We start from the raw sequence: 24859 nt of genomic DNA, 5'->3' as shown, positions 1-24859 counted from the left end.
ACCATTTAATGAGGTGATTACAGAATGGCTACAGGGATCTTTTATAGCAACGATACAGCCCCTTCAACGTACATTGACAAACCACAGATACTTAGTAACAGTTCACAAAGGTTAAGTTTTGTATGACAGATATCAATAAAACACATCAGACAGTAACTGCTATGTCAACAGGATTCATTGTATAGCCCAGTATCTGGTCTCCTTAGAACCGTCCCTCCCTGGTACGGTATTGAACAGAACTATTTCATCCAATGGCATATATCAATTGTCAACTCTAGATACTCCCATCTCAAGCAAACCCCCTCTTGACCCCACTCCTGGACAGGCTCACTGGGGGGAGTGAGCCTCTAGGCCATATATTATCACAGGATAAGTGTGAGATCTAAGAGAGGACATACAAGGGTCCATTTACTGCCATAATCCTCCCCACAATGACGAAAAGGAGGGAGTGACTTGCTCACAGACATTGTGGAGACAAGTCATTGGTTCCCCATTAATCACACATCCCTTCACATGGTTTAAGAAATAGGTAAAGACACATTCCCATGATGACAAGTCTGACCTCTCCCCTCTCTGGGCCCCAAGTGTCTGAGCCCCAGCTAAGGTAGACGTGCAACTGAAAAGACACCAGAGTCCAATGGACACTTTCTAATGACAAGTACCTCAAATAAGCATATTATACTAATAAAACATCTTAATTATCTATGTTACCCAACTAATTCTGATTCGTCCACGACAGAAGGCATTCACAGCCGACCGCTCAGACGGGTGAGGGCATTCCAGACACCCATTTTTTACTTGGTCCTTCTAGACGGATTTAGTGACCAACAGTTTTTTACATGGTCCGTAATTTCTCCGGATTTAGCTACCAATAGATTTTACAGATAACCAAGATACATGTAATACCATTGTTGGAACTAGGTATTGAGTTTATTCTTGTAAAAAACAAATATTGAGTTTATTTTTTATAATTAATTGGTATTATATTTAAAAAGTGATTGATTTGCTCCTAACTTGTAATGTTGTTAATGCTTTTCTTTTTGAATAAATATGTATTTAATGTATAAGTGAATAGTTGGGTTTACTTTGAAGTTTAAGTTTTGACCAATAAGGTCGCTTGTTAAGCTGTGGCCAATGGGAGAGTGGACCTGGTTAATGGAAGCTTGGGCAAAAAGAGAGGGAAAGAGACGTTGAGAAGAGGATGGTCGTTTTACATTAGGACCGTTGGTGAAGAAAATTATAAAAGAAGACGACAAAACTAGAACAAAACCCATACCTACTAAGACATGAAGGGAAATAACGATTTTATTTTATAAGAGAGTTGTTATAATTTTGTTAAGACTTAGTAAAGACTGAAGCTACCGTCTCATCGTGGAGGTTTTTGACAGCCTTGAGGTTAGCCTAGCATCGTGTAACACCGAGAGATAATTGCTTGGGAAAGCGTAACAGTTCATGTTCCCATTGTCTTGTTTTGTACGCTTTGTACAAAATAATAAAACGCAGAACTACAGGATGTTTCTTAACATAACTCTTTATTAACTAGCTACAACTGCATGTTCGCCTATCTCCAACCACGATCAACTGACGATGCCCTAACCGTCTGGGTGGTCTTAACCAATCACTGCACAGTAGGATACGGCGGTAAAATGCATCCAATTATAATTCAGTATGTATTCACATATGAATATTACATCCCCCTTCTTTTAAAACAAAATACAAATGTTTTACATATTCTAAGCTTTTCTTTTGAATACATGCTCTGTAGTTTGAACTCAAGGTAAGTAACCATTTATATTGCATACTACACCAACTGAATCAACATACTCTGAAACAATGATCCAACATACTGTTACTTTTCAAACAAGGGATTCTCAGCAACTCAGCTTTCACTGTAGAAATGACATCTTAACATTTCAAACAAATACAATACCAAAGCATGTCAAGTGAACTTTCAATAACAAGTTTACAGTCTGGAACTCTTTTAGGGCAGCGATCCGCCTACACCCTTTGACATTTCACAGGTCGAGGACAGCTCTGGGCTTGACCTCTCTTCCTGACCTTGTGCGATATGATGTTGAGCATGCTTCTGTGTCAGTCAACAGCTCTTGTGGTGTTGCAGGTAAGTGTGGTGTATGTTGTGCTGTGTGTGTGTTTAGTCCATCACGTTCTCTTTCAGGGGAACAGTTCATCTCATCAGTGTGTTGTTCTTTTGTGTTCAGTAAGTGACGACGATTGCGGCGGTACACTGCTCCTTCTGCTGTGCGGACGTGATATGAACGTTCAGTGTCAGCTGGCTGGATGACGACTGCTGGTTTCCAGAGGCCATGCTCCTGGATTCTAACTGACTCTCCGTTGATCAGTGGTGGCAGTGGTCTAGCTGACCTGCCGTGGTATCGCTTTTGTTGTTGTTGTCTCTGTGCACGTTTTCCATGCATTTCCTCGTAGCTGACGACCTCAGGTTGCAGCTGCTGGTTGGAGCTGGGAAGGGTTGAGCGAAGTCTGCGGCTCATCAACAGCTGGGCTGGTGATTTGAAGTTGTCAACTGGAGTGTTGCGGTATTCAAGGAGACTGAGGTAGGGGTCTCTCTTGTCTGCTTTTGCTTTGTCCATGAGTGATTTAGCAATCTGCACAGATTTTTCAGCAAGGCCATTACTTTGAGGGTAATGTGGGCTTGTGGTGACATGTGAGAACTCCCATGCTTTTGTGAAGGATTCAAACTCATTTGATTTGTAACAGGGCCCATTGTCAGATATTAAAGTCTCTACAATGCCATGCCTGGCAAAGGCTGCTTTCAGCTTGTGTATCACAGCTGCAGATGTGGTGCTGTGAAGCTTGTCGAGTTCGAAGTATCTGCTGTAGTAGTCCACTGTTATGATGTAGTCCTCGTTGTTCCAGGTGAACAGATCGGTTGCCACGACCTGCCAGGGTCGGTCTGGGATACAGTGAGGTAACATTGGCTCTTTGGTGTTTGAGGGGCGTCGTTCAAGACAGATGGCGCATCTACCAACAATGTCCTCTATTTGTTTGCACATTCCAGGCCAAAACATAATGTCCCGTGCTCTCTGTTTGCACTTTTCCATGCCCATGTGTCCAGCATGGATCTTTGTCAAAATCTCTTCTCTGAGACTGGTAGGAATAATGATTTTCTCTCCTTTGAAAATGATTCCGTTGATCTGTGATAGTTCATCACGATGGTTCCAGAATTCTGAGACGCTCTGAGGGCATTTTCTCCTCTCCTCAGGCCATCCATCCTGTATGACTTCCCTCAGCTGTGTGAGTTGAGAGTCCTTTCCTGTTTCTGCTTGGATCTCCTTCAGTTTTGTGTCACTAACTGGTAAGTTGCTGTACACAGTGTGTACTTGCATGTCCATGCCTTCACTGAGGCTGCTGTCCTTGTAGGTAAGAAACTTCCTGGAGAGTGTGTCTGCGACAGGGATGTCTTTGCCTGGACGGTGAGTGACTGTGAAGTCGTATTTTTGTAGTTGAAGGATCATTCTCTGTAGCCTTGGCGGGGCTGCAGCTCGTGGTTTCCTCATGATTGACTCAAGGGGCTTGTGGTCGGATTCCACAATGACTTGTCATCCATATACGTACTGATGGAAACGTTTACATCCGAACAGAATGGCATAGAGCTCCTTTTCGATTTGAGCGTAGTTGATTTCACAGTCTGTGAGAGATTTGGAAGCGTAGCCGATGGGCTTTCCTTCTTGCAGTAGCACTGCACCTAGTCCATACTTCGACGCGTCCACTTGGAGTCTGAGCTCTTTGTTGGGGTCGTAGTAGGCAAGGATTGGTCCTGGTTCTCTCGTGATCAAGTCTTTCACATTCTGGAAAGCAATGTCGTGTTGCTTGTCCCAAAGAAACTCACTGGACTGCTTTAGCAGTTGACGCAGGGGTGCATTAGCATTGGAGAGGCTGGGTGCGAACTTGGATAAGTAGTTGACCATGCCAAGCACTGTTTCCAGCTCTGCACGGTTTTTTGGTGGCTCCATTTCTTTTATGGCTGAGATCTTCTGTGGATCTGGCTTGATTCCAGTTGCTGTGAGAAGATGTCCGAAGTAGCTGACCTCTGTAGCGCTGACTGTGCTCTTCTCGGGGTTGAGTCGGACTCCTCTCTCGCGGGACCTTTGCAGCATCGCGCGGAGGTTTCGGCCGTGCTCCTCTTTGGTTCGACCATAAACAAGGATGTCATCCACAATTGTCACAACTCCGTCGAGGCCTTCGTACACTTCGTCGATCTTTCGCTGAAACTCGTCTTGGGCTGAGATAATCCCAAAAGGCAGGCGACAGAACCTGTAGCGTCCAAACGGTGTGTTGAATGTTGTGAGCTTAGATGACTCTTATGTGAGCTTGATAGCCCAGTAGCCTGATCTAGCGTCCATGACACTGAAGTAGTGTGCTCCCGCTAGCTTGTGTGTGATACCATCTAGCGTCGGTAAAGGGTAATGGGGCCATTTGATAGCCTTGTTCAAGTCTCTTGGGTCGAGGCATACTCGGAGCTTGCCTGTGCGTGGTTTCTCCACCACCACTAACGCGTTTACCCAGTCAGTCGGTTCTGTAACCTTGGTGACTATGTCAGATTGCTCCATGCTCTCCAACTCTTTCTTCAGACGGGCACGGAGAGCAAGGGGAATCTTTCTCGGGGGGTAGACCACAGGGGTTGCGTCTGGGTCAAGGTGAATGGTACATTCTCCTGGGAATAATCCTATTCCTGTAAAGACATCAGCAAACTCCTCCAGTACATTTCCTGTCTCTACTGGTGCTGTTACTGATAAAACTAGCTTGATGAGGTCCATGTCTAAACATGCTTTAAGACCTAGCACTGCAGGTGCTCTAGTGTCAACAACGTAAAAGTCCAACATCATGTCACTTTCCTTGTATTTGCATTTGAAAGTGCATGTGCCTTTTACTGGGAGCTGTTCACCACCATAACCAGTCAGTCTGCGCATGGTGGGCTGTAGCTCGCACTCAGATGTCAAGCTGCGGTACTTATTCAGAGGAATAATGTTTACTTGTGCACCAGTGTCTAGTTTGAACTTTAGCTTTGTGCCTTGTATTCCTATCTCAACGTCAGCAAAGGCTTGCTCTGTCTCTGATATGTGACTTTTTTGTGTCACTGAATCAATAAACAGTTCATCATCATTTGACTCTTTGATTGACATTTCATCTTCACTCACTGTGTGTACTGTTTTTCCACGGTAAGCTCTACACACTTTTGCAAAGTGATTCCATTTACCACATTTAGTACACTGTTTTCCTTTAGCTGGGCAATTTCCTTGTTCGCCATGCACTTTGTATCCACAATATCCACATGTTTTGGGGCGTTTTGAGTCTGTGTCGCTCTGTTTTGGAGTTATGTCTCTCTCCGTTCTGAAACGCGCTCTCTGGGCACCGGAGGTGTGCTTTGATGTCTGCCTGACTGCATGCACTGCTTGTTCACGTGATGCGCTCATGCTGCGGCGCGAAATGGTTTTCATCTGAGCCTGTGCTAGCTCGTGAGATCTGGCTAAGTCGATAGCTTTGTCCAGCGTTAGCTCAGACCCAACATTCAAAAGTTTCTCTCTCACTCGCGGTGAGTGTATTCCAAATACAATACGGTCCCTGACCATGTCATCCTTGTTTGCATAATCACAGTCTTTCACAAGCAGACGCAGCTCAGTCACAAACTGTTCAAAAAACTCGCTAGCTCCCTGTACTTTCTCATGGAATTTGTACCTAGCGAAAATTGTATTAGTCTTCGGCACAACATATGCTTCAAAATGATCGTAGTATGTTTTCAGTACCTTTGATTCAGCCTCGGTAAGTGTCCATGTGTTGTAAATATCTCTCCCTTTTTCACCGATCCAGAGGAGCAGGTAGCTACACTTTTCCTCTTCTCCTCTTGCCTTCAGAGGACCCGTGAACATTAGCTCTACATGCTGTTTGTACTTACGCCATGCATCGGGTAAGTTTGTAGACTCCCAGTCCATTCGAGGTGAAGGAACTCCAGAAAAATCCATCTTTTAAGACCATCCCACTTCTGACACCATGTCTTGTTTTGTACGCTTTGTACAAAATAATAAAACGCAGAACTACAGGATGTTTCTTAACATAACTCTTTATTAACTAGCTACAACTGCATGTTCACCTATCTCCAACCACGATCAACTGACGATGCCCTAACCGTCTGGGTGGTCTTAACCAATCACTGCACAGTAGGATACGGCGGTAAAATGCATCCAATTATAATTCAGTATGTATTCACATATGAATATTACACCCATGGTATATCGGTTACGGCTAAGGAGTACTGTCTGCCTTGTAGCGGTGCTTGCTGTGGATTTTGTGAGGAAACCTGCAAGGAACTGCCATACTTCCCTGAAGGAATATCTACAAGTAGTGAGTAATCACAACGTGAGGTGCTTCTGGACTTTGTGTGTTTAGTCGTTTTTTATTTATTTTTATTTTTAGCTCCAACGAGCGCAAACGGGTTATTAAGCAAGCTTTAAATAATTTGGACATGGGTTGTGCATGACTCATTGGGGTTTATTTTTATTTTTTTTTGATGTTTTGCTGTGAAAATGTAATCATACACATATTGGACCTTATGTATGTTGCCTTGGTGGAGTCATACTGTTTCAGTTAAATATATATAAAAAAAAAAATATATATATAAAAATATAAATTGAATGCATGGGCTAGCCTATCCTGATACAATATCAGAAACATATAATCATTTCATCTGAAGTTAATACCCTGTCGTCACCCTAGACAGTTTACAATAGGAATTCTTATTGGAGATGTCCTTCTCACCTAACATCCCATGCTGTGGAGATACTCTACATAAGTTAATATTGTGAGAATCATATTCGAGCCTGGTGAGAGGGTTACATACAGTATAGCCCAGTGGTTCCCAACCAGGGGTACTAATATTCTATTCTTATTTACAATAAAAGTTACCACAAAATGACCCCGACAGGGTTAGATTGTGTAGAAATTAGCTTTAGATTCCCCCAAAAAACGTAGGGAGGACCCCCAGACCTCCCGCCACTTATAAAACCAAAGGCCTGCCCCTGGTAATCCATCTGGCCCTGCAGCCTTGCGGAGTTGTTAAGATACACTTTATAGCTGCCTGGTGTTTTTCTCAGAACCTGGAAGTGCCTAATACTGGAAGCGCCTGATATCTCGTGATAGCTTCAGATGTCGGTGTTGAGCAAGAAGAGAGTGGTCCAAAGAAGGGAGAGGTCCATAGAGTAAGGTCGGTTAAGTAAGTCAGGCAGGCAGACAGTTGAAGACTCGATGTGTCTCTTCGGTCTAATCGTACAAAACCCTTCCCATAGAAGATAACATTTCCTGATAGGTCTGTGCCTGAGAGAGAGACGTTCCGTAAATGTAATCTGTAATGTATGTTGCGTGAGACAAGCAACTTGATCACATTTGTAGAGACAAAGTCAGTAGGTATCTGAATTGGAGCTTACATTTTCATGGGTCGCCACTCCATCACGTGGTCGAGTCGTTGGCATTGTTATCAACGTTCTACAGCCACATTGATGTCCAAGAGTAAATGACTTTGAATGGGAGCTATGACCGTTTCGCCTAAAATACACTATAGTGGCTTCGAAATACGATGACGTTGCTAAAGTAGGCAAATATTTAGTAGGAAACGACTGCCATTATCATCATGTCATCGAATTTACTTTAGACAGATGGCAATGTTGTCATTAGCTAGCAAAGTTTGTAAGAAAAAAATGTGGTGGTCTCCACTCAATCTCTTAGCTAGCAAGCTAACGTTACACTGACTTTAGTTGCAATCTGGAGACCTCAAAATGAAGACACAAGGTTTTGCTACTAATACGTTGCCTTCTTTAGATATTGCATCGTGTTTTTAAGCCACAGTAATGCACTTTAGACCAAATCTTCATCAGTGCCTATTGAGGATGTATTGAGTAAATGTTCAGCTGGCTGTCCTGGCAGTCCTAAAACGAACGTTCAAAACAATATTGTGATGAAACGCGCAACACATGTATAGCTCAGTAGTCTCAGAAACCAAAACCAAATTTTGCATGCATGCTGGCCATCTACTAGATTTTGTTCTGGGGGCAGACCAACCTGGTCTCAGAGCATTTTGTATTATTATATATATATTTTTTAATTAACCTTTATTTAACTAGGCAAGTCAGTATGTGTTCTGTATGTAAATCCGAGACACCCCAGTTAGTATGATATGTTACCTTTCGTATAGTATGTACAGTGCCTTGCGAAAGTATTCGGCCCCCTTGAACTTTTCGACCTTTTGCCACATTTCAGGCTTCAAACATAAAGATATAAAACTGTAATTTTTTGTGAAGAATCAACAACAAGTGGGACACAATCATGAAGTGGAACGAAATTTATTGGATATTTAAAACTTTTTTAACAAATAAAAAACTGAAAAATTGGGCGTGCAAAATTATTCAGCCCCCTTAAGTTAATACTTTGTAGCGCCACCTTTTGCTGCGATTACAGCTGTAAGTCGCTTGGGGTATGTCTCTATCAGTTTTGCACATCGAGAGACTGAAATTTTTGCCCATTCCTCCTTGCAAAACAGCTCGAGCTCAGTGAGGTTGGATGGAGAGCGTTTGTGAACAGCAGTTTTCAGTTCTTTCCACAGATTCTCGATTGGATTCAGGTCTGGACTTTGACTTGGCCATTCTAACACCTGGATATGTTTATTTGTGAACCATTCCATTGTAGATTTTGCTTTATGTTTTGGATCATTGTCTTGTTGGAAGACAAATCTCCGTCCCAGTCTCAGGTCTTTTGCAGACTCCATCAGGTTTTCTTCCAGAATGGTCCTGTATTTGGCTCCATCCATCAATTTTAACCATCTTCCCTGCCCCTGCTGAAGAAAAGCAGGCCCAAACCATGATGCTGCCACCACCATGTTTGACAGTGGGGATGATGTGTTCAGGGTGATGAGCTGTGTTGCTTTTACGCCAAACATAACGTTTTGCATTGTTGCCAAAAAGTTCGATTTTGGTTTCATCTCACCAGAGCACCTTCTTCCACATGTTTGGTGTGTCTCCCAGGTGGCTAGTGGCAAACTTTAAACAACACTTTTTATGGATATCTTTAAAGGTAACAGCGCTCACTGTTGCCCCTGGTGGCCGGTTTCCACGTCATATCCTGACATCCTCAGCCATGGATGGATGTCGAATACTGACTTGTATCACGGGTGATCTGCCTGCAAAACTCTGATTCCATTCCAGTCTGGCTCAGCTCAGCAAATGTAGCAATTGGACATTTGAAAACGTAGAAAATCCAATTCAATGATATTGTTGTTTCCTGAACTGAGTGAACTCATGAACTGCATTTGACTTAATTTTCAGAGTTAATTGAGTTGAAATGGAATGAAGGCCAACCCTGCTAACCATGGTCTTTCCCTGTAAAGTCTAGACCTTTCCCATCAAAACCCCAAGCCCCCATCCTTGTCTATAGTGCCTTCAGAAAGTATTCATACACCTTGACTTATTCCACATTTCGTTGTGTTACAGCCTGAATTCAAAATGGATTAAATATATGTTTTTCTCTCACCCAGCTACACACAGTACACCATAATGAAAAAGTGAAAACATATATTAAGAAATGTTTGAAAATGTATTGAACATTTAATATAGAAATATCTAATTTACATAAGTATTCACACCCTTGAGTGAATACTTTGTACAAACACCTTTGGCAGCGATTACAGCTGTGAGTCTTTCTGGGTAAAGTTTCTAAGAGCTTTCCACACCTGGATTGTGCAACATTTGCCTATTATTCGTTTCAATATTCTTCAAGCTCTATACCAGGCAGTGTCAGAGGAAGGCCCTAAAAATTGTCGAAGGCTCCAGCCACCCAAGTCATAGACTGTTCTCTCTGCTACTGCACAGCAAGCGGTCCCGGAGTGCCAAAAGGCTCCTTAACAGCTTCTACCCCTAAGCCATAGCACTGCTGAACAGTTAATCAAATGGTTACCCGGACTATTTGCAATTGACCCCCTTATTTTATTCATATTTGTTCTTATTTTCTGCACTGACTCTCTTCCATAGGCTCGATATACACTCACTGGACTCTAACCATACACTTACACATACTACACTGACACTCCAAAACACACACACAAAATGGTTTAAGGGCAACAAAGTCAAGGTGTTGGAATGGCCATCGCAAAGCCCTGATCTCAATCCTATAGGGCAGAAGCGTGAGCGAGCAACGAGGCCTACTAACCTGACTCAGTTACACCAGCTCTGTCAGGAGGAATTGGCCAAAATTCACCAAACTAATTGTGGGAAACTTGTGGAAGGCTACCCGAAACGTTTGACCCAAGTTAAACAATTTAAAGGCAATGCTACCAAATACTAATTGAGTGTATGTACACTTCTGACCCATTGGGAATGTGATGAAAGAAATACAAGCTGAAATAAATCAATCTCTCTAATATTATTCTGACATTTCACATTCTTAAAATAAAGTGGTGATCCTAACTAACCTAAGACAGGGGATTTGTACTAGGATTAAATTTCAGGAATTGTGAAAAACTGAGTTTAAATGTATTTGGCTACGGTGTATGTGAACTTCCGACTTCAGCTTTATACGGTGTATATATATATATATATATATATATATATATATAATCATATCATATATAAACTCAGCAAAAAAAAGAAACGTCCTGTCATTGTCAACTGCGTTTATTTTCAGCAAACTTAACGTGTAAATATTTGTATGAACATAACAAGTTCAACAACTGAGACATAAACTGAACCAGTTCCACAGAAATGTGACCAACAGAAATGGAATAATGTGTCCCTGAACAAAGGGGGGGTCAAAATCAAAAGTAACAGTCTGTATCTGGTGTGGCCACCAACTGCATGAAGTACTGCAGTGCATCTCCTCCTCATGGACTGCACCAGATTTGCCAGTTCTTGCTGTGAGATGTTACCCCACTCTTCCACCAAGGCACCTGCAAGTTCCTGGACATTTCTGGGGGGAATGGCCCTAGCTCTCACCCTCCGATCCAACAGGTCCCAGACGTGCTCAATGGGATTGAGATCCGGGCTCTTTGCTAACCATGGCAGACCACTGATATTCCTGTCTTGTAGGCAATAATGCACAGAATGAGCAGTATGGCTGGTGGCATTGTCACGCTGGAGGGTCATGTCAGGATGAGCCTGCAGGAAGTGTACCACATGAGGGAGGAGGATGTCTTCCCTGTAATACACAGCGTTGAGACTGCCTGCAATGACAACAAGCTCAGTCATATGATGCTGTGACACACCGCCCCAGACCACGACGGACCGTCCACCTCCAAATTGATCCCGCTCCAGAGTACAGGCCTCGGTGTAACGCTCATTCCTTCGACGATAAACGTGAATCTGACCATCACCCCTGGTGAGACAAAATCACGACTCGTCAATGAAGAGCACTTTTTGGCAGTCCTGTCTGGTCCAGCGACGGTGGGTTTGTTCCCATAGGCGACACTGTTGCCGGTGATGTCTGGTGAGGACCTGCCTTACAACAGGCCTACAAGCCCTCAGTCCAGCCTCTCACAGCCTATTGCGGACAGTCTGAGCACTGATAGAGGGATTGTGCGTTCCTGGTGTAACTCGGGCAGTTGTTGTTGCCATCCTGTACCTGTCCCGCAGGTGTGATGTTTGCATGTACCGATCCTGTGCAGGTGTTGTTACACGTGGTCTGCCACTGCGAGGATGATCAGCTGTCCGTCCTGTTTCCCTGTTGCGCTGTCTTAGGCGTCTCACAGTACGGACATTGCAATTTATTGCCCTGGCCACATCTGCAGTCCTCATGACTCCTTGCAGCATGCCTAAGGCACGTTCACGCAGATGAGCAGGGACCCTGGGCATCTTTCTTTTGGTGTTTTTCAGAGTCAGTAGAAAGGCCTGTTTGGTGTCCTAAGTTTTCATAACTGTGACCTTAATTGCCTACCGTCTGTAAGCTGTTAGTGTCTTAATGACTGTTCCACAGGTGCATGTTCAATAATTGTTTATGGTTCATTGAACAAGCATGGGAAACAGTGTTTAAACCCTTTACAATGAAGATCTGTGAAGTAAGTTGGACTTTTACAAATTATCTGTGGAAGACAGGGTCCTAAAAAAGACGTTTCTTTTTTGCTGAGTTTATATATATATATAGTATTTACAAATTCATCATACATTTAGGATTTTATATGGGAATCAAAAAGCTTTCATGAATGTTCACCATGTGCTGATGTGCTCAGCGCTGTCAACAGACCCCATTATGACATCACAATGTAACGGAATCCTTGCCATGATATCATTGCTGGTTCCATCTGACAAGCAAAATTTCATTTCCACTCATTTCATGATAGTTCTCTCAGAGATAGGTTAAGTTCTTATTTTGAGAGTGTTAACATTTATTATCAATGGCTTATCGAGGAAGAAAATCAAGTGAGTTTGACAAACTCCAGAAGGAGAACTCTCAGATGAAGAGCGTCATCGAAAACTTGAGGAAGCAAAACATGGCTTTAAACCAACAGGATGACCAGGACAAGTTTTCAAGTTTTGTAAGGCTCATCAGTATTTCAAACGTTTTTCAAAAATATCACTGTTTATTTTGTGGTTTCATAGACAGACAGTAGGCCTACATCCATAACATCTTTAGCTTAAAAGCTTTATATGACACACTGTAGAAACTATTTTGACTACTTCCCTTCTGCTATTCATTTCATACTGTACCATTGTGATCCAGGGCTATCAGGAGAGCTACCCAATCCCAGAGGGCCATCGGGGCTTCATCAGTGATGCCAGACTTCTGCAGATGCAGAGAGCTGAGAGAGAGGCCATGGAAGCAAAGCAAAGAAAGATAAGTGCTATCCATGAGAATTATGTCCGGACTGCTCTCATCGGGGTTGGCAGCACCTTCGCGCACCACTTCGTCCCCTCTATTCAGTGCATTCCACGGCCGAAAGCTCCACCGAGGCCTTTGCCACGAAGGCTTGAACACATAGCTCTGGCCCCACTGAAGAACGTGGTGGGGGTGGACGGAGCCCAAGTTCGACCCGGATCTCACTCTCTGGAGTCCATCCAGGTAAATAAGTCATTCAGCAGCAGTAGCGTGCGGCCTGTTCCCGTCCCTCCCACTGGAGCTCCCTCCAAGAGGGGCAAGAAGAAGAAGGGCAGGCGGGGAGTCAAAGCCCTGAAAGTCCAGTTGGACCAGGCCTGTGCTGACAACAACAGACCCATTGACCTGATGGAGGAGGTGAGGGACATCGAGGCTCACCTGAAGGAGGAGGCCTGGAAGGTAGGATGGACTTTGAATTTATTGTAAATGTGAAAATTTGTGAAAACACAAGTGTAGACCTTACTGTGAAACCAACAGTGCAGTTCAAGAAGAGTTAGGAAAATATTTAACAAATAAACTAATGTAAACAATAATAATAATAAAAGTAACACAATGACATAACAATAACGAGGCTATATACAGGGGGTATCGGTACCGAGTCAGTGTGCGGGGGTACAGGTTAGTTGAGGGGGTACAGTGTGCGGGGGTACAGGTTAGAAAGGATACTCTCTTTGACGGCATGATAGAATAGATCCTAGAATACAGGATCTCTGTATATTAGTTTATGTATATACTAGTTCTATATGCATTTCTATGATGGGAGCATTCTTTTCTGGTCTACGCCAAAGGTGGTACATGAGGTGAAGGCCATGGGCAGGAGAAGTTTGGGCTCGGCCATGTCCATGGGGGAAATAGCCACCAGCTCTCTGGGAAGCCTGAGCTCAGTGGATATGAACACCCCTGCGGAGCTCCGTGACTACTTGGATGTTGGGACCCCGGTAAAGTCGCGTGACAGCCCACCCAGGCCTGCTCCCCCTCCTACCAAGCCCAGGAGCAAACTGCCTCGGCCTACAAGGTTCCTTAGCCTTCAAAAGGCTGACACCGGCTCAGGTCAGTCCCTCTCATGTACTCACACTAATTTAAATTAGACAGGGAGATGAAGCTAGGTAGACTGATAGTAGGAAGGGAAGGGACACAAATGGCTTTAGCCCAGGGCTAAGACATTTTTCCACACTTGCTTTGCCTGTTGCACAGTGAGATAACCTTTGCTCAAGGCGAATTAGACCCTGCTTCTGAGCAGGGTGAGCACCAAAAAATGTGTGCTAAATTTAAAATGATATCATAATGAACTAAGATGTTCTAGTGTTAAAAGCTACAAACAGATATGGAAATGAGTAAATACATAAATACAGTTCACAGAGAGATAGATGTCTGCTGTCAACCCATAGACAAGAAGGCAGCCAGTGAGCCAAAGGGCCAAATAAAGAAAAGTCAGGACCAGGCCAGATTGCAGCCCCTGTCCAACCCAGAGCAGGCCCTGACTAAGACCTTCAAGCTGCTCCACTCTGCCTCTGATGACTGGTGAGCATTCACTGTAGACAAGACCAATGGAGCTAGGCTAAAGGAAGCACAGTGTAGTGTCCTTGGAAATGTAGATTTGAGCTACAGAGCGTAGAAACTTCTGAAATTAAGAGACCAGAGTCCTAATTGATGAACATCATTATAATGTTTTTGGAAAATGTTGTGGAAATTGCTTACGTTTCTTTCACTGAATTGCAGGGAGAAGAAGATCGAGGGCTTGACCTCTGTCCGTGTGATGGCTCAGAACCACATGGACATACTGATGCCTAAACTCCATGATATCTGCCTTGCCATTATAAATGAGGTAGCTGTATTCATTCACTGCCCTATTCATTCATCTGCACAAATCTGCTACATTTGGAGAACAAGTCAAATTATTGTGTCACGTTTCTGATGTTCGTGGGTTGTACTGCTCAACATTAATAGCTGGTCCTGTGCATGTTATTATGATTCAGGTGAAGAACCTGCGCTCTGCAGTGTCCTGTGCTGCCATGGCCACACTGGGTGACATGTACGTCCACCTCCAGAGGGCCATGGACAGTGAGGTGGAGGGGACGGCACGCGTGCTGCTGCACAAAGCCAGCGAGGCCAACACCTTCATCCGGCAGGGCGCCAACTGTGCCCTGGGTCACATGGTGCAGAGCTGCACCCCTACCCGTGTCATGAATGCCCTGCTGGTCGGTGGGCTGAGGTAAAGAGGGAGAGGGGTCAATTAACACTCACTAAGGGGTAGATCCGGACTTCCACAAATGTTCACTTTGTCTCACATTGAAAGTTTGACTCGAGTGGAAGTTAGGATTCACTCCAAACAGACCTGAACTTTCTGGTGCAAAATGGTCACTGCTCGCTTAGGTATACCACACATTAGATTAGATTCAACTTTACTGTCATAGTACAAGTACAGTACAACGAAATGCAGTTAGCATCTGACCAGAAGTGCAAATAAAAGAGTGCAAAAAATGTACAAGTAAAACAATTAAGTACAATGTATGTTATTAAGTGGGATGTATAAATGTGCAATGAAGGCAAATGGCAAGTACAAATGGCAAGTCTAAATGTGCAATGAAGGCAAGTATTAGGGCCGGGACAATGCCAGTATCGCAATATATTTTCAATGGCAAAAATGAAAACACAAAGCAGATCTCACTCTTTGGTCCTTTAAAAACCTGCTGTATAAATCCGCTTCGTGTTTTGGATACTGGTATCGTCCCGGACCTAATTAGCAGTGGATGTATGTCATCTCTACACAAGAACATTTGTTAACACTTTATATGAAAGTGATGCTCCAGAGCAGGGCCGGCTCTAGCCTCTTTAGCCTCTTGGGGAGGTTTGGTTGGGAGGCCCCCACACCAAGCGGGCCCCCAAAAATTATGGCACCCCTCTTGACGGCGGAGAGAAACATGTGCATATTAAAGTTAATTTCCTGTAATTCGACACTACAGTAAATGGTGACCCCGATGTGATATATCTTACAGATACATTGGACTAAATTTGAGTTTATTCTATTCTATTATTCTATTGGGGCAGCAGGTAGCCTAGTGGTTAGCGCGTTGGACTTGTAACCAAAAGGTTGCAAGATCGAATCCCCGAGCTGACAAGGTAAAAATCTGTCGTTCTGCCCCTGAACAAGGCAGTTAACCCACTGTTCCTAGGCCGTCATTGAAAATAAGAGTTTGTTCTTAACTGACTTGCCACATGTTCATTATATATGATAATTTTATTTGTTTACAAATAAAATTATCATATATAATGAACACGTGGCCTATGTGAAGGCGAATATGCAAGCAATCTATATTTTTCAGTTATGGAAATCGACTCGTATTAATGATTTGATCAAAAAAGGCAAGAATGTTCTCACATTTGATTCGAATAGGGATGAAATTCTTTAGTGCTGGCAATATGCACTGAGTATACTTAACATAGGGGGGACGGGGGGGGTCTGGTGAACACGTCAGGGTTCTATGGCCGCAGGCAGAACAGCAGAAACAGGGTCAGCAGCACGACCAGGTGGACTAGGGACGGGGACAGCCAGGAGTCGTCAGGCCAGATAGTCCTGAGGCATGGTCCTAGGGCTCAGGTCCTCCGAGAGGGGAGAGCGAGAAATATAGGAGAATTAGAGGGAGCATATATATGATCACACAGGACACCAGATAAGACAGGAGAATTACACCGGATATAACATAATGACCCTAGCCCCCCGTTCAAAGGCACTTAAATATTGTCTTGCCCATTCACCCTCTGAATGGCACACATACACAATCCATGTCCATATTGTCTGTCACGACTTCCGCCGAGGTCGGTCCCTCTCCTTGTTCGGGCGGCGTTCGGCGGTCTACGTCACCGACCTTCTAGCCATCGCCGATCTACTTTTCATTTTCCATTTGTTTTGTCCTTGTCTTACACACCTGATTTCATTCCCCCAATTACTTGTTCATTATTTAACCCTCTGTTCCTCCATGTTTGTTTGTGAGTGATTGTTTGTTTGTAATACGGTCCGTTATTGTGGCCTCGAATTATTGCGTTGTATTTGTGAATATTTGAGTAAATTATGTTTATTACTCATATCTGCTGTCCTGCGCCTGACTCCTCTACACCAGCTACACACAGGCAATATTACATTGTCTCAAAACTTAAAAATTCTTATTTAACCTGTCACCTCCCCTTCATTTATACTGATTGAAGTGGATTTAACAAGTGACATCAATAATTGGATTCACCTGGTCAGTCTGTCATGGAAAGAGAAGACGTTCTTAATGTTTTGTATACTCAGTGTATTGATATGCATAAGAAAAAATACGAGAGAATGTTAATTCTAAAGCTTGCTGTGCTTTTACTCGGGAAAAACTAATAGCAACACAGCAAACTACTGATGAACTTCCCAGAGGAAATCAGAGCGCAGCATAGAGCAATTGGAAGCAGAACTTCAAGCATATGAAAAAGAGCATGATCAGACTAGGTCATTTCTACATGATGCGCAGCGAGATTTGTTAGAACAGAGCACAAATAGGCTCCAACGCGACATGTCTGACTGAGATGCAGATAGCTGCAAAGTCAGTCCCACCTAGGGTGTGGCCATGCCAGAGTATGTGAGCGGAGTGAGGAGTGGAGCTTGCCCTATTTGACTGGATCGTGGAGCAAGTTTCCCAGAGGCTGGAGCTTCGACTTTCTCGCCCCCTTCAATTTCGCTCCAGTAGTGCTCCAGTAGCACTCATTTTACAAGCTCAGGGCATGCCCGGCCCAACATGCATTTGTAGTCTACTTGTGTGCTGCTATAGCACCTTGCTTTAGCTACTGTCATCTAATATTCTAAATATCTTCATAAAGAAGCCGATAAAACACACAGGTGAAAAATCAAGGAGACTTACAAAGATGAGGAGGACCAAGAGGAAGAGAGGGAGTGCGGTTATGTAGTGTCCACAACTAAAGAATGAAAAGACAGGTATCCCGAAAGCATGTACTTACTACGTGTACATGCTAACAGAAAGGAACGAGGTGGTTAGCTAGGTAGGTGTCATTTTAGCGCATTATTTATAAACAAAAAATTATCTCTAAAAAGTTCAGTTAATTTTCCTTCTATTATCTACACAATAGGCCATCATTGATGGCATGTTAACTAACTCTATTACCTCTTTCAAGGAGCGTTCTGTTTTGATAGGGATATTTGACCTAAAATCCTTTAGGCCTACCTACAGAACAAAATAAAAATAACTACGCATCCCTGCCCAGCCGGGCATTAGTGGCCCAAACGGTGTTTAGCATCCCAAGTGGCTCTGCAAGAGCTGAGAGCGTATTCTCTGCGGCTGGCCTGCTCTCCAGGCACAATCACATGAGCCTGAAGCTACAGACTCTGGCCAAACTCGTGTTTCTAAAAATGAATTCAAAGGCACTGTAGACTGAGCCTAATGAGGCATTTTTATTTAATTTGTATTTCATTCTAAGTAAGTCAATCAGCATGTATGTGCAATTGATAGACTATAACGATTTAATACAACAAAATGCTGTTTAAATGCTGAGCTTACACAGAACCCAAACTGGCTGCGCGCGTGCGCCATAGTGTTGACAGTACCAAAATACAACAACTCATTTACAAAAAACACTGCAGCACAAACAAGTTACAACGTGAAATTGCCACTATCCCATTCATACCTTAGAGGACCGAACTACATCTCCCATAATGCAACGCCCGTACTGTTAGCTTCACAGAAAGGCATGATAGCTAGCAACAGCAGCACTTTTAGCACTCTGTAAACTATATTAATAACAACAATAAAACTCTGAAAGTTACATGTTTCTATAGTCTCACATTCCCTTATAACAACAATATCTACAGCATTAACCTTGGGATGTTTTATTTATTTCACGATATGGACTTCTACAAAGGAGTCATATCAAGACACACCTTTCTCTCTGGGTTTTCTCGGACTGAGGAGAACGGCAGCTACGGGTAGTACCAGGGTGTTAGTAGGTGACGCATGCACCCAGATGAAATAAAATACATTTAATGAAACAAAACCCGAAGATGTTAACATCATTCAGCTACTGTAACTGCCCACCTAACATCAACAGGCAGCACCAGTAGCGCAACAATTAAAAATAGACACCAAAAGTAAAGTTCCTGGCGATCAAAGCGATCTGACTCCCCCCTTCTGTCTGAACTTGGAATATTCCTGTTCGCGGGCTTTGGCCCTCAACCTGGTTGTTCTGTTCTGCGTTGTGTACTATTCTAATAATTTGAAGTTTGATGGAATAACCATTTTAACTCTACTACAAATACATTTCGTATTAGGCTACATGTCTGACTCCTGACCTATTTAGAGTGTTTATATGCTGTTTAATACGACATGTAGCCTATTTGAAATTATGAGTGCTTCTTACAGTCACCTTTTCCTGTTGTTTACTTAAATACTTCATTCAAATCATATGGTTTGGTTTCAATATTTCAAAACCAAATGGTAGGTTATATGCCACAGCTTTCAGCCAATCAGCATTCAGGGCTCGAACCACCCGGTTTATAATTACAATTATCTCACCAACCCCCTCATCACCACTCTGGGTAGCAGAGTTTCATTTGTGTTTACATCTGTAGGTCTGATATCTGATTGGAAGTTCACTTTTATAGTAGCATATTGGTCAACAACTCACATTGTTTTATTCTAACAACTCAGAGGCTTTTAAAAGAGTCTTAGAATCATTATCTCTCTTTTTCTTTGTTCCTAACCTGCGCTAGTGAGATACACTCTCTCTCTCTCCACCCCAGCGACTCTTGGGCATGGCCTTTCAGGCTATGACTTCTCTCTCTCTCCCTCTCTGATCATGCATAAGGTATTGCATTGTAATGTTTGTTAATGCCTTGTATATGATTTCATAATGTTAAATACCTTTCCACTCGCAGTCCAATTCTTGCCTGTCAATGTCAACTCATTTATAGCGTAAAAGATAAACATTTTAATGTATAGTTATATATCAAATACTACCACACTACAAAGTCAATCAATTTAATATACACCATCACAAATATTCATTTTTTTTTCATTTAGGCAGGTCTTAAGAAACATTATGATATTAATACCTCTACGGGATCAGTGTCACCCCCGCGGGACGGTTGAGCCAACGTAGGCCAATGTGATTAGTGTCACGACTTCCACCGAAGTCGGCTCCTCTCCTTGTTCGGGTGGCGTTCGGCGATCGACGTCACCGGCTTTCTAGCCATCGCCACTCCATTTCTCATATTCCATTGGTTTTGTCTTGTTCCATTACATACCTGGTTTTCATTCCATAATTACTGCATGTATTTAGTTCTCTGTTCCTCTCCATTGTCTTTGTGTCTAATTGTTTGTTTGTTATGTGGATTATTGTCAGGCGCTTTACTTTTGCTATGTTCCGTGTTTTTGGCACGTTATTGTTTTTATGTGCTGTCATTTTTGGAACGGCGTTAAAGTGCATCTATTCACTACACTCTGCTCTCCTGCACCTGACTTTGCCTCCTGTACACACCCCTGACAATTAGCATGAGGTTGTAAGTAACAAAAACATTTCCCAGGACATAGACATATCTGATATGGGCAGAAAGCTTAAATTCTTGTTAATCTAACTGCACTGTCCAATTTACAGTAGGTATTACAGTGAAAGAATACCAATCTATTTGTTTGAGAAGAGTGCACAATGTATTGATAAACCAATTAGGCACATTTGGGTAGTCTTGATACAACATTTTGAACAGATATACAATGGTTCATTGGATCAGTCTAAAACTTTGCACTGACACTGCTGTCATCTAGTGGCCAAAATCAAAATTGCCCCTGGGCTGGAATAATACCTTATGGCATTTCTCTTGCATTTCTAAGATGATGGTAGAAAAAATACACAAAAAAAAAGTTTACCAGATCTAATGTGTTATATTTTTCTACATTAATTTAACATTTCCACAAACTTCAAAGTGTTTCCTTTCACATGGTATCAAGAATATGCATATCCTTGCTTCAGGTCCTGAGCTACAGATAGTTTTGGGTATGTCATTTTAGGTGAAAATTGAAGGGTGCGATCTTTAAGAGGTTCTTTCAAAATAACATAATAGCATATTTTGAGTTTAATTATGTTACTATGCTTAGCTCAAGGCTCGACTTCAAGTTCAGTCTGCCATCAAGTCGAAACGGTCCTGTGGCAATATGTTTTCACCGTGGTGACGGAAAAGGGACATGGCTTGAAAACGTATCTCAATCCAGGGATGGAAGGTATCGCTGTACTCCTAATTGTCCCATTAGCCAAGCCTCGAAATCGAGAAGGTTGAAATACTGCTAGTTTTTAATTAACTGCCTTTTTCATCAGCATGCTAGGTTATTCCACAACACTTTCGGCAGCAACTCACCCCAACGCTAGACGTCACATTTTAATGGAATCACATATTTTTGTTATGTCTTATACTTCCTTGTGTTGTGTACTTCTTATTTTACCATTACGTTATTTAGATTATTTTTAGCCATTGGTGGAGAGGTACTGTCTACTGATGTGTGCTAGCCTTTGGGGAGTAACAAGTAATTTATAAACATTTATAAAGTGTATATATAGTGAACACTTTAGATTAGGGGGTATTAGTGAGGCACTGAGGTATTAGTAAGTGCATGTACACACATTCATAAATGCTCTCATTTAATGAATACACCATTCGTGACATTTATAAATACATTTATAAATATGTATATAAATGGTGAGTCAAACCATTAATCAACCATTAACAAATGCCTTGACAATAACTCCTTTTTAACTGGTTTATAGTACATTAGTAGTACATTATTAACCATTTACAAATTGTGAACATACTATGATCAAACACCTTATTAATTATCTGATAAATCATGAACAAATCATTTAAAATAGCGTTTATAAATGTGTAAATAACAATTTATAGATTTCTTATTGACATGTACAAATGTAGGAATAATGATTAATAAATGGCAATTGAACTCTTCACAAACAGTTTATAAATGGTATATTAAGGGACTTTAATATAAAGTCTTACTGAACATTTTGATCCATCGATGAGACTTCATCAATACAATCCATTATCATTTGTCTCCTAACTCATGTATCTCTATGACATGTAAGTGATGTGCTCTGTTTTTCCTTCCTCAGCCACCGTAACGCTGCGGTGAGGAGCTGCACTGCTCAGCACCTGGAGAGACTGGCTGAGGTCATGGGGATGGCTCGTCTCCTGTCGGGGAAGAAAGACCTCACTGACCGTTTCTTGATTGCCGTCAGTAAACTGGCTGTGGACCCTGCACAGGAAGTCAGGTGGGATGTTCCTCCTGTAAAGTAGCTTGCTTAAACATAATGGCCGGCCTTAACTTAGGCCGTGATTCAATCCATGGCTCGCTATAGCGCTAGATCGCCGACGATGCAGTTTTTAAAGGTAAATTACTCTTGAGTTGACATCTGCAGAGTTTACCACGACTACAAATTGAAATTGCCTTTAAATGCCACATTGTCAGCTGTCTACAGCATCTATGCTAAAGGGTGTCATGGATTGAATTGCAGATTTTAGGTATTCCAAAACAACCACAGGTTCTCTTGGAGGGGAATAGTAATTGAAAACAAATAGGAAAAATTATAAACACAAATAAGTGCTACGTGGCATAGGAAAATCCAAGTCCAGGCACTCATGTGGGTTTGAAAGTTAAAAAGCCAAAAGCTTAGCTGAAGCCAAAGGCCGCCAGGGATGTTCTTCTCCCATCGCCAAGTAGCGACCTCCTGTGGTGGGCGGGGTGCAATGCACGCTGACACGATCGCCAGGTGTATGGTTTTTCCTCTGACACATTGGTGCAGCTGGCTTCCAGGTTAAGCGGGCATTGTGTCAAGATGCAGTGCGGCTTGGCTGGGTTGTGTTTCGGAGGACGCACGGCTCTCGACCTTTGCCTCTCCATAGTCCTTACGGGAGTTGCAGCGATTGGACAGAGATTGTAACTACCAATTGGATATCATGAAATTGGGGTAAAAATTCAAGATGTAAATGAGTCCAAATAGTCAGTACATGATTCAGTTTCCTTCCTTCTGTTTGGTGCCTAATGAAGACAACCCTACTTGATCACAATGGTCGGCCTGAGCCAAGCGCTGTGCAGATTCGCTAAGATTTTCATAATAACGAACGGTTAATACCCAGTTGTTAGATAGTTGAGATGATTTGTAGATCAGGTAATGCGGTGCATTACTCAAACCGACCCTCTTGCAAATTCTACCTAATGTATGTCTTATTTTGATGGGATATTTTTTCTCAGTTTGCCATCGTTTGAGTACTGTTTTTAATCACAGACAGGAGAATATATTTGATATGTTGCACGTTTAAGATGATATTAATATCTTTGTCCACAGGCATCATGGTCGCAATATCTTGAGAAACGTGGCCACCAATGGCGACTTTGCTAAAATGTGGGACAAATTCGCTCCGAGGAAAGAGCGAGAATCCTTGAGGGAGGTCATCTCAAAGGTTAACCTCAAAGAAAGGTACATTCTCTCTGGATGATTAGAAGAAGTATGACAAATGAGCTGATATGATTACAGAACTCCAATCCCACTGGGCACAGACATCAGTTCAATGTCTAGTTTTGATTTAAATTTGGGAAATCAACCAATGTGAAATTAACCAAAAATGTTGGTTAAAAGTTGGGTGAAAAAAATCCAATTGTGTTTTCCACATTGATTCACCGTCATAACATAGATTATTTGGGTTGTTGAAATGAGGTGGAAACAATGTTTATTCAACCAGTTTTGGCCCAATGGGAAGAATTTAATATACTGTAAGATTATATCTTTCTGTCTTTTCTCTTTTTCAACAGGAATATCTGAATAATCCCCAACTTGACTATATGTTTGTATCTAAATATTTGCACATTTCCCAACTTGACTATTATCCCCTCCAGTCCCCAAACTCCAATATTTTCGCTCATTCTAAGAAATTTGACACTATCATCCAAACCCCCATGTAAATGCATCTTTAAGCTGCATCGACTCCCTGTCCAAGTCCTGAATTCACTATAAGGCAATATGAACCACATTCAAAGCACTAAATGACCTTTCCTCGAAGCTCCTATCTGATCTACCAGCTCAATAGTGGTCTACTGAAACCATACTCACCATCTCAGGGGGTGCTCAGATCATCAACCACTGACCTCCACACCATCCTCAAAACCAGCAGTCCTCTTTTGGAGGCAGATTGGTCAGTGCTCCTGTATGGCAATGCTTCTGGACTATGAGAACATTCTTTGGACAATAAAATTAGGTAAAATGGAAGCTGGCTACAGTCAGTTTTATCCTCCAAGACAGTGTCAGGATGTGTAACAACAATACCTGTAGTTTAATTTCATGATCAGGGCCAGATTACCGAATGGGCACGCAGGGCACCTGCCCTGTGGGCCCCGACCTCCAGGGAATATCATCATAACATCCAAAACTAAAAGTATAGTGGATGTATATTACAGTACGTGGACGTTTTACAATTCGTGAGCTCGTTTCATAATTTGTAGCCATGTTTAATATAAATTTGTGCTCATTTTGTAGAAATTCGTGAGCATTTAAAAACATTTAGTGGGGATGTTTTATATCAATTTGCTTACTGGTGCTCTTCCATGCCGTCTCGAAGAGGGGTGCGTCACTTGAGTGGGTTGAGTCACTGACGTGATCCTCCTGTCTGGGTTGGTGCCCCCCCTTGGTTTGTGCCGTGGCGGAGATCTTTGTGGGCTATACTCGGCCCTGTCTCAGGATGGTAAGTTGGTGGTTGAAGCTATCCCTCTAGTGGTGTGGGGGCTGTGCTTTGGCAAAGTGGGTAGGGTTATATCCTGCCTGTTTGGCCCTGTCCGGGGGTATCGTCGGATGGGGCCACAGTGTCTCCCGACCTCTCCTGTCTCAGCCTCCAGTATTTATGCTGCAGTAGTTTATGTGTCGGGGAGCTAGGGTCAGTCTGTTATAT

General features: G+C 42.6%; 1 protein-coding gene across 1 annotated transcript; it reads left to right on the top strand.

Annotated features, from left to right (window-relative positions):
• Positions 1-6258: 6258 nt before the first annotated feature.
• Positions 6259-24122, top strand: LOC115178359 (uncharacterized). Its single transcript, XM_029739513.1, has 9 exons — positions 6259-6393; positions 12730-13281; positions 13671-13932; positions 14235-14403; positions 14602-14707; positions 14859-15094; positions 22033-22191; positions 23266-23397; positions 23730-24122. Exons 1-9 carry the CDS (start codon positions 6262-6264, stop codon positions 23737-23739), a joined length of 1758 nt encoding a protein of 585 aa, XP_029595373.1. The 5' UTR covers positions 6259-6261; the 3' UTR covers positions 23740-24122.
• The last annotated feature ends 737 nt before the right edge of the window (positions 24123-24859 follow it).

This window comes from Salmo trutta, chromosome 38, assembly GCF_901001165.1.
Source record: "Salmo trutta chromosome 38, fSalTru1.1, whole genome shotgun sequence".
Lineage (NCBI taxonomy): Eukaryota > Metazoa > Chordata > Actinopteri > Salmoniformes > Salmonidae > Salmo > Salmo trutta.
This window is presented reverse-complemented; position numbering and strand designations above follow the sequence as displayed.

Excerpts from the sequence above, each read along its gene's own strand:
- LOC115178359 (XM_029739513.1), top strand. The coding sequence starts at position 6,262 with ATGGTATATCGGTTACGGCTAAGGAGTACTGTCTGCCTTGTAGCGGTG. Across the intron at positions 13,282-13,670 it reads TGAAGGAGGAGGCCTGGAAG|GTGGTACATGAGGTGAAGGC; the intron begins GTAGGATGGACT and ends TCTACGCCAAAG. Across the intron at positions 15,095-22,032 it reads CTGCTGGTCGGTGGGCTGAG|CCACCGTAACGCTGCGGTGA; the intron begins GTAAAGAGGGAG and ends TTCCTTCCTCAG.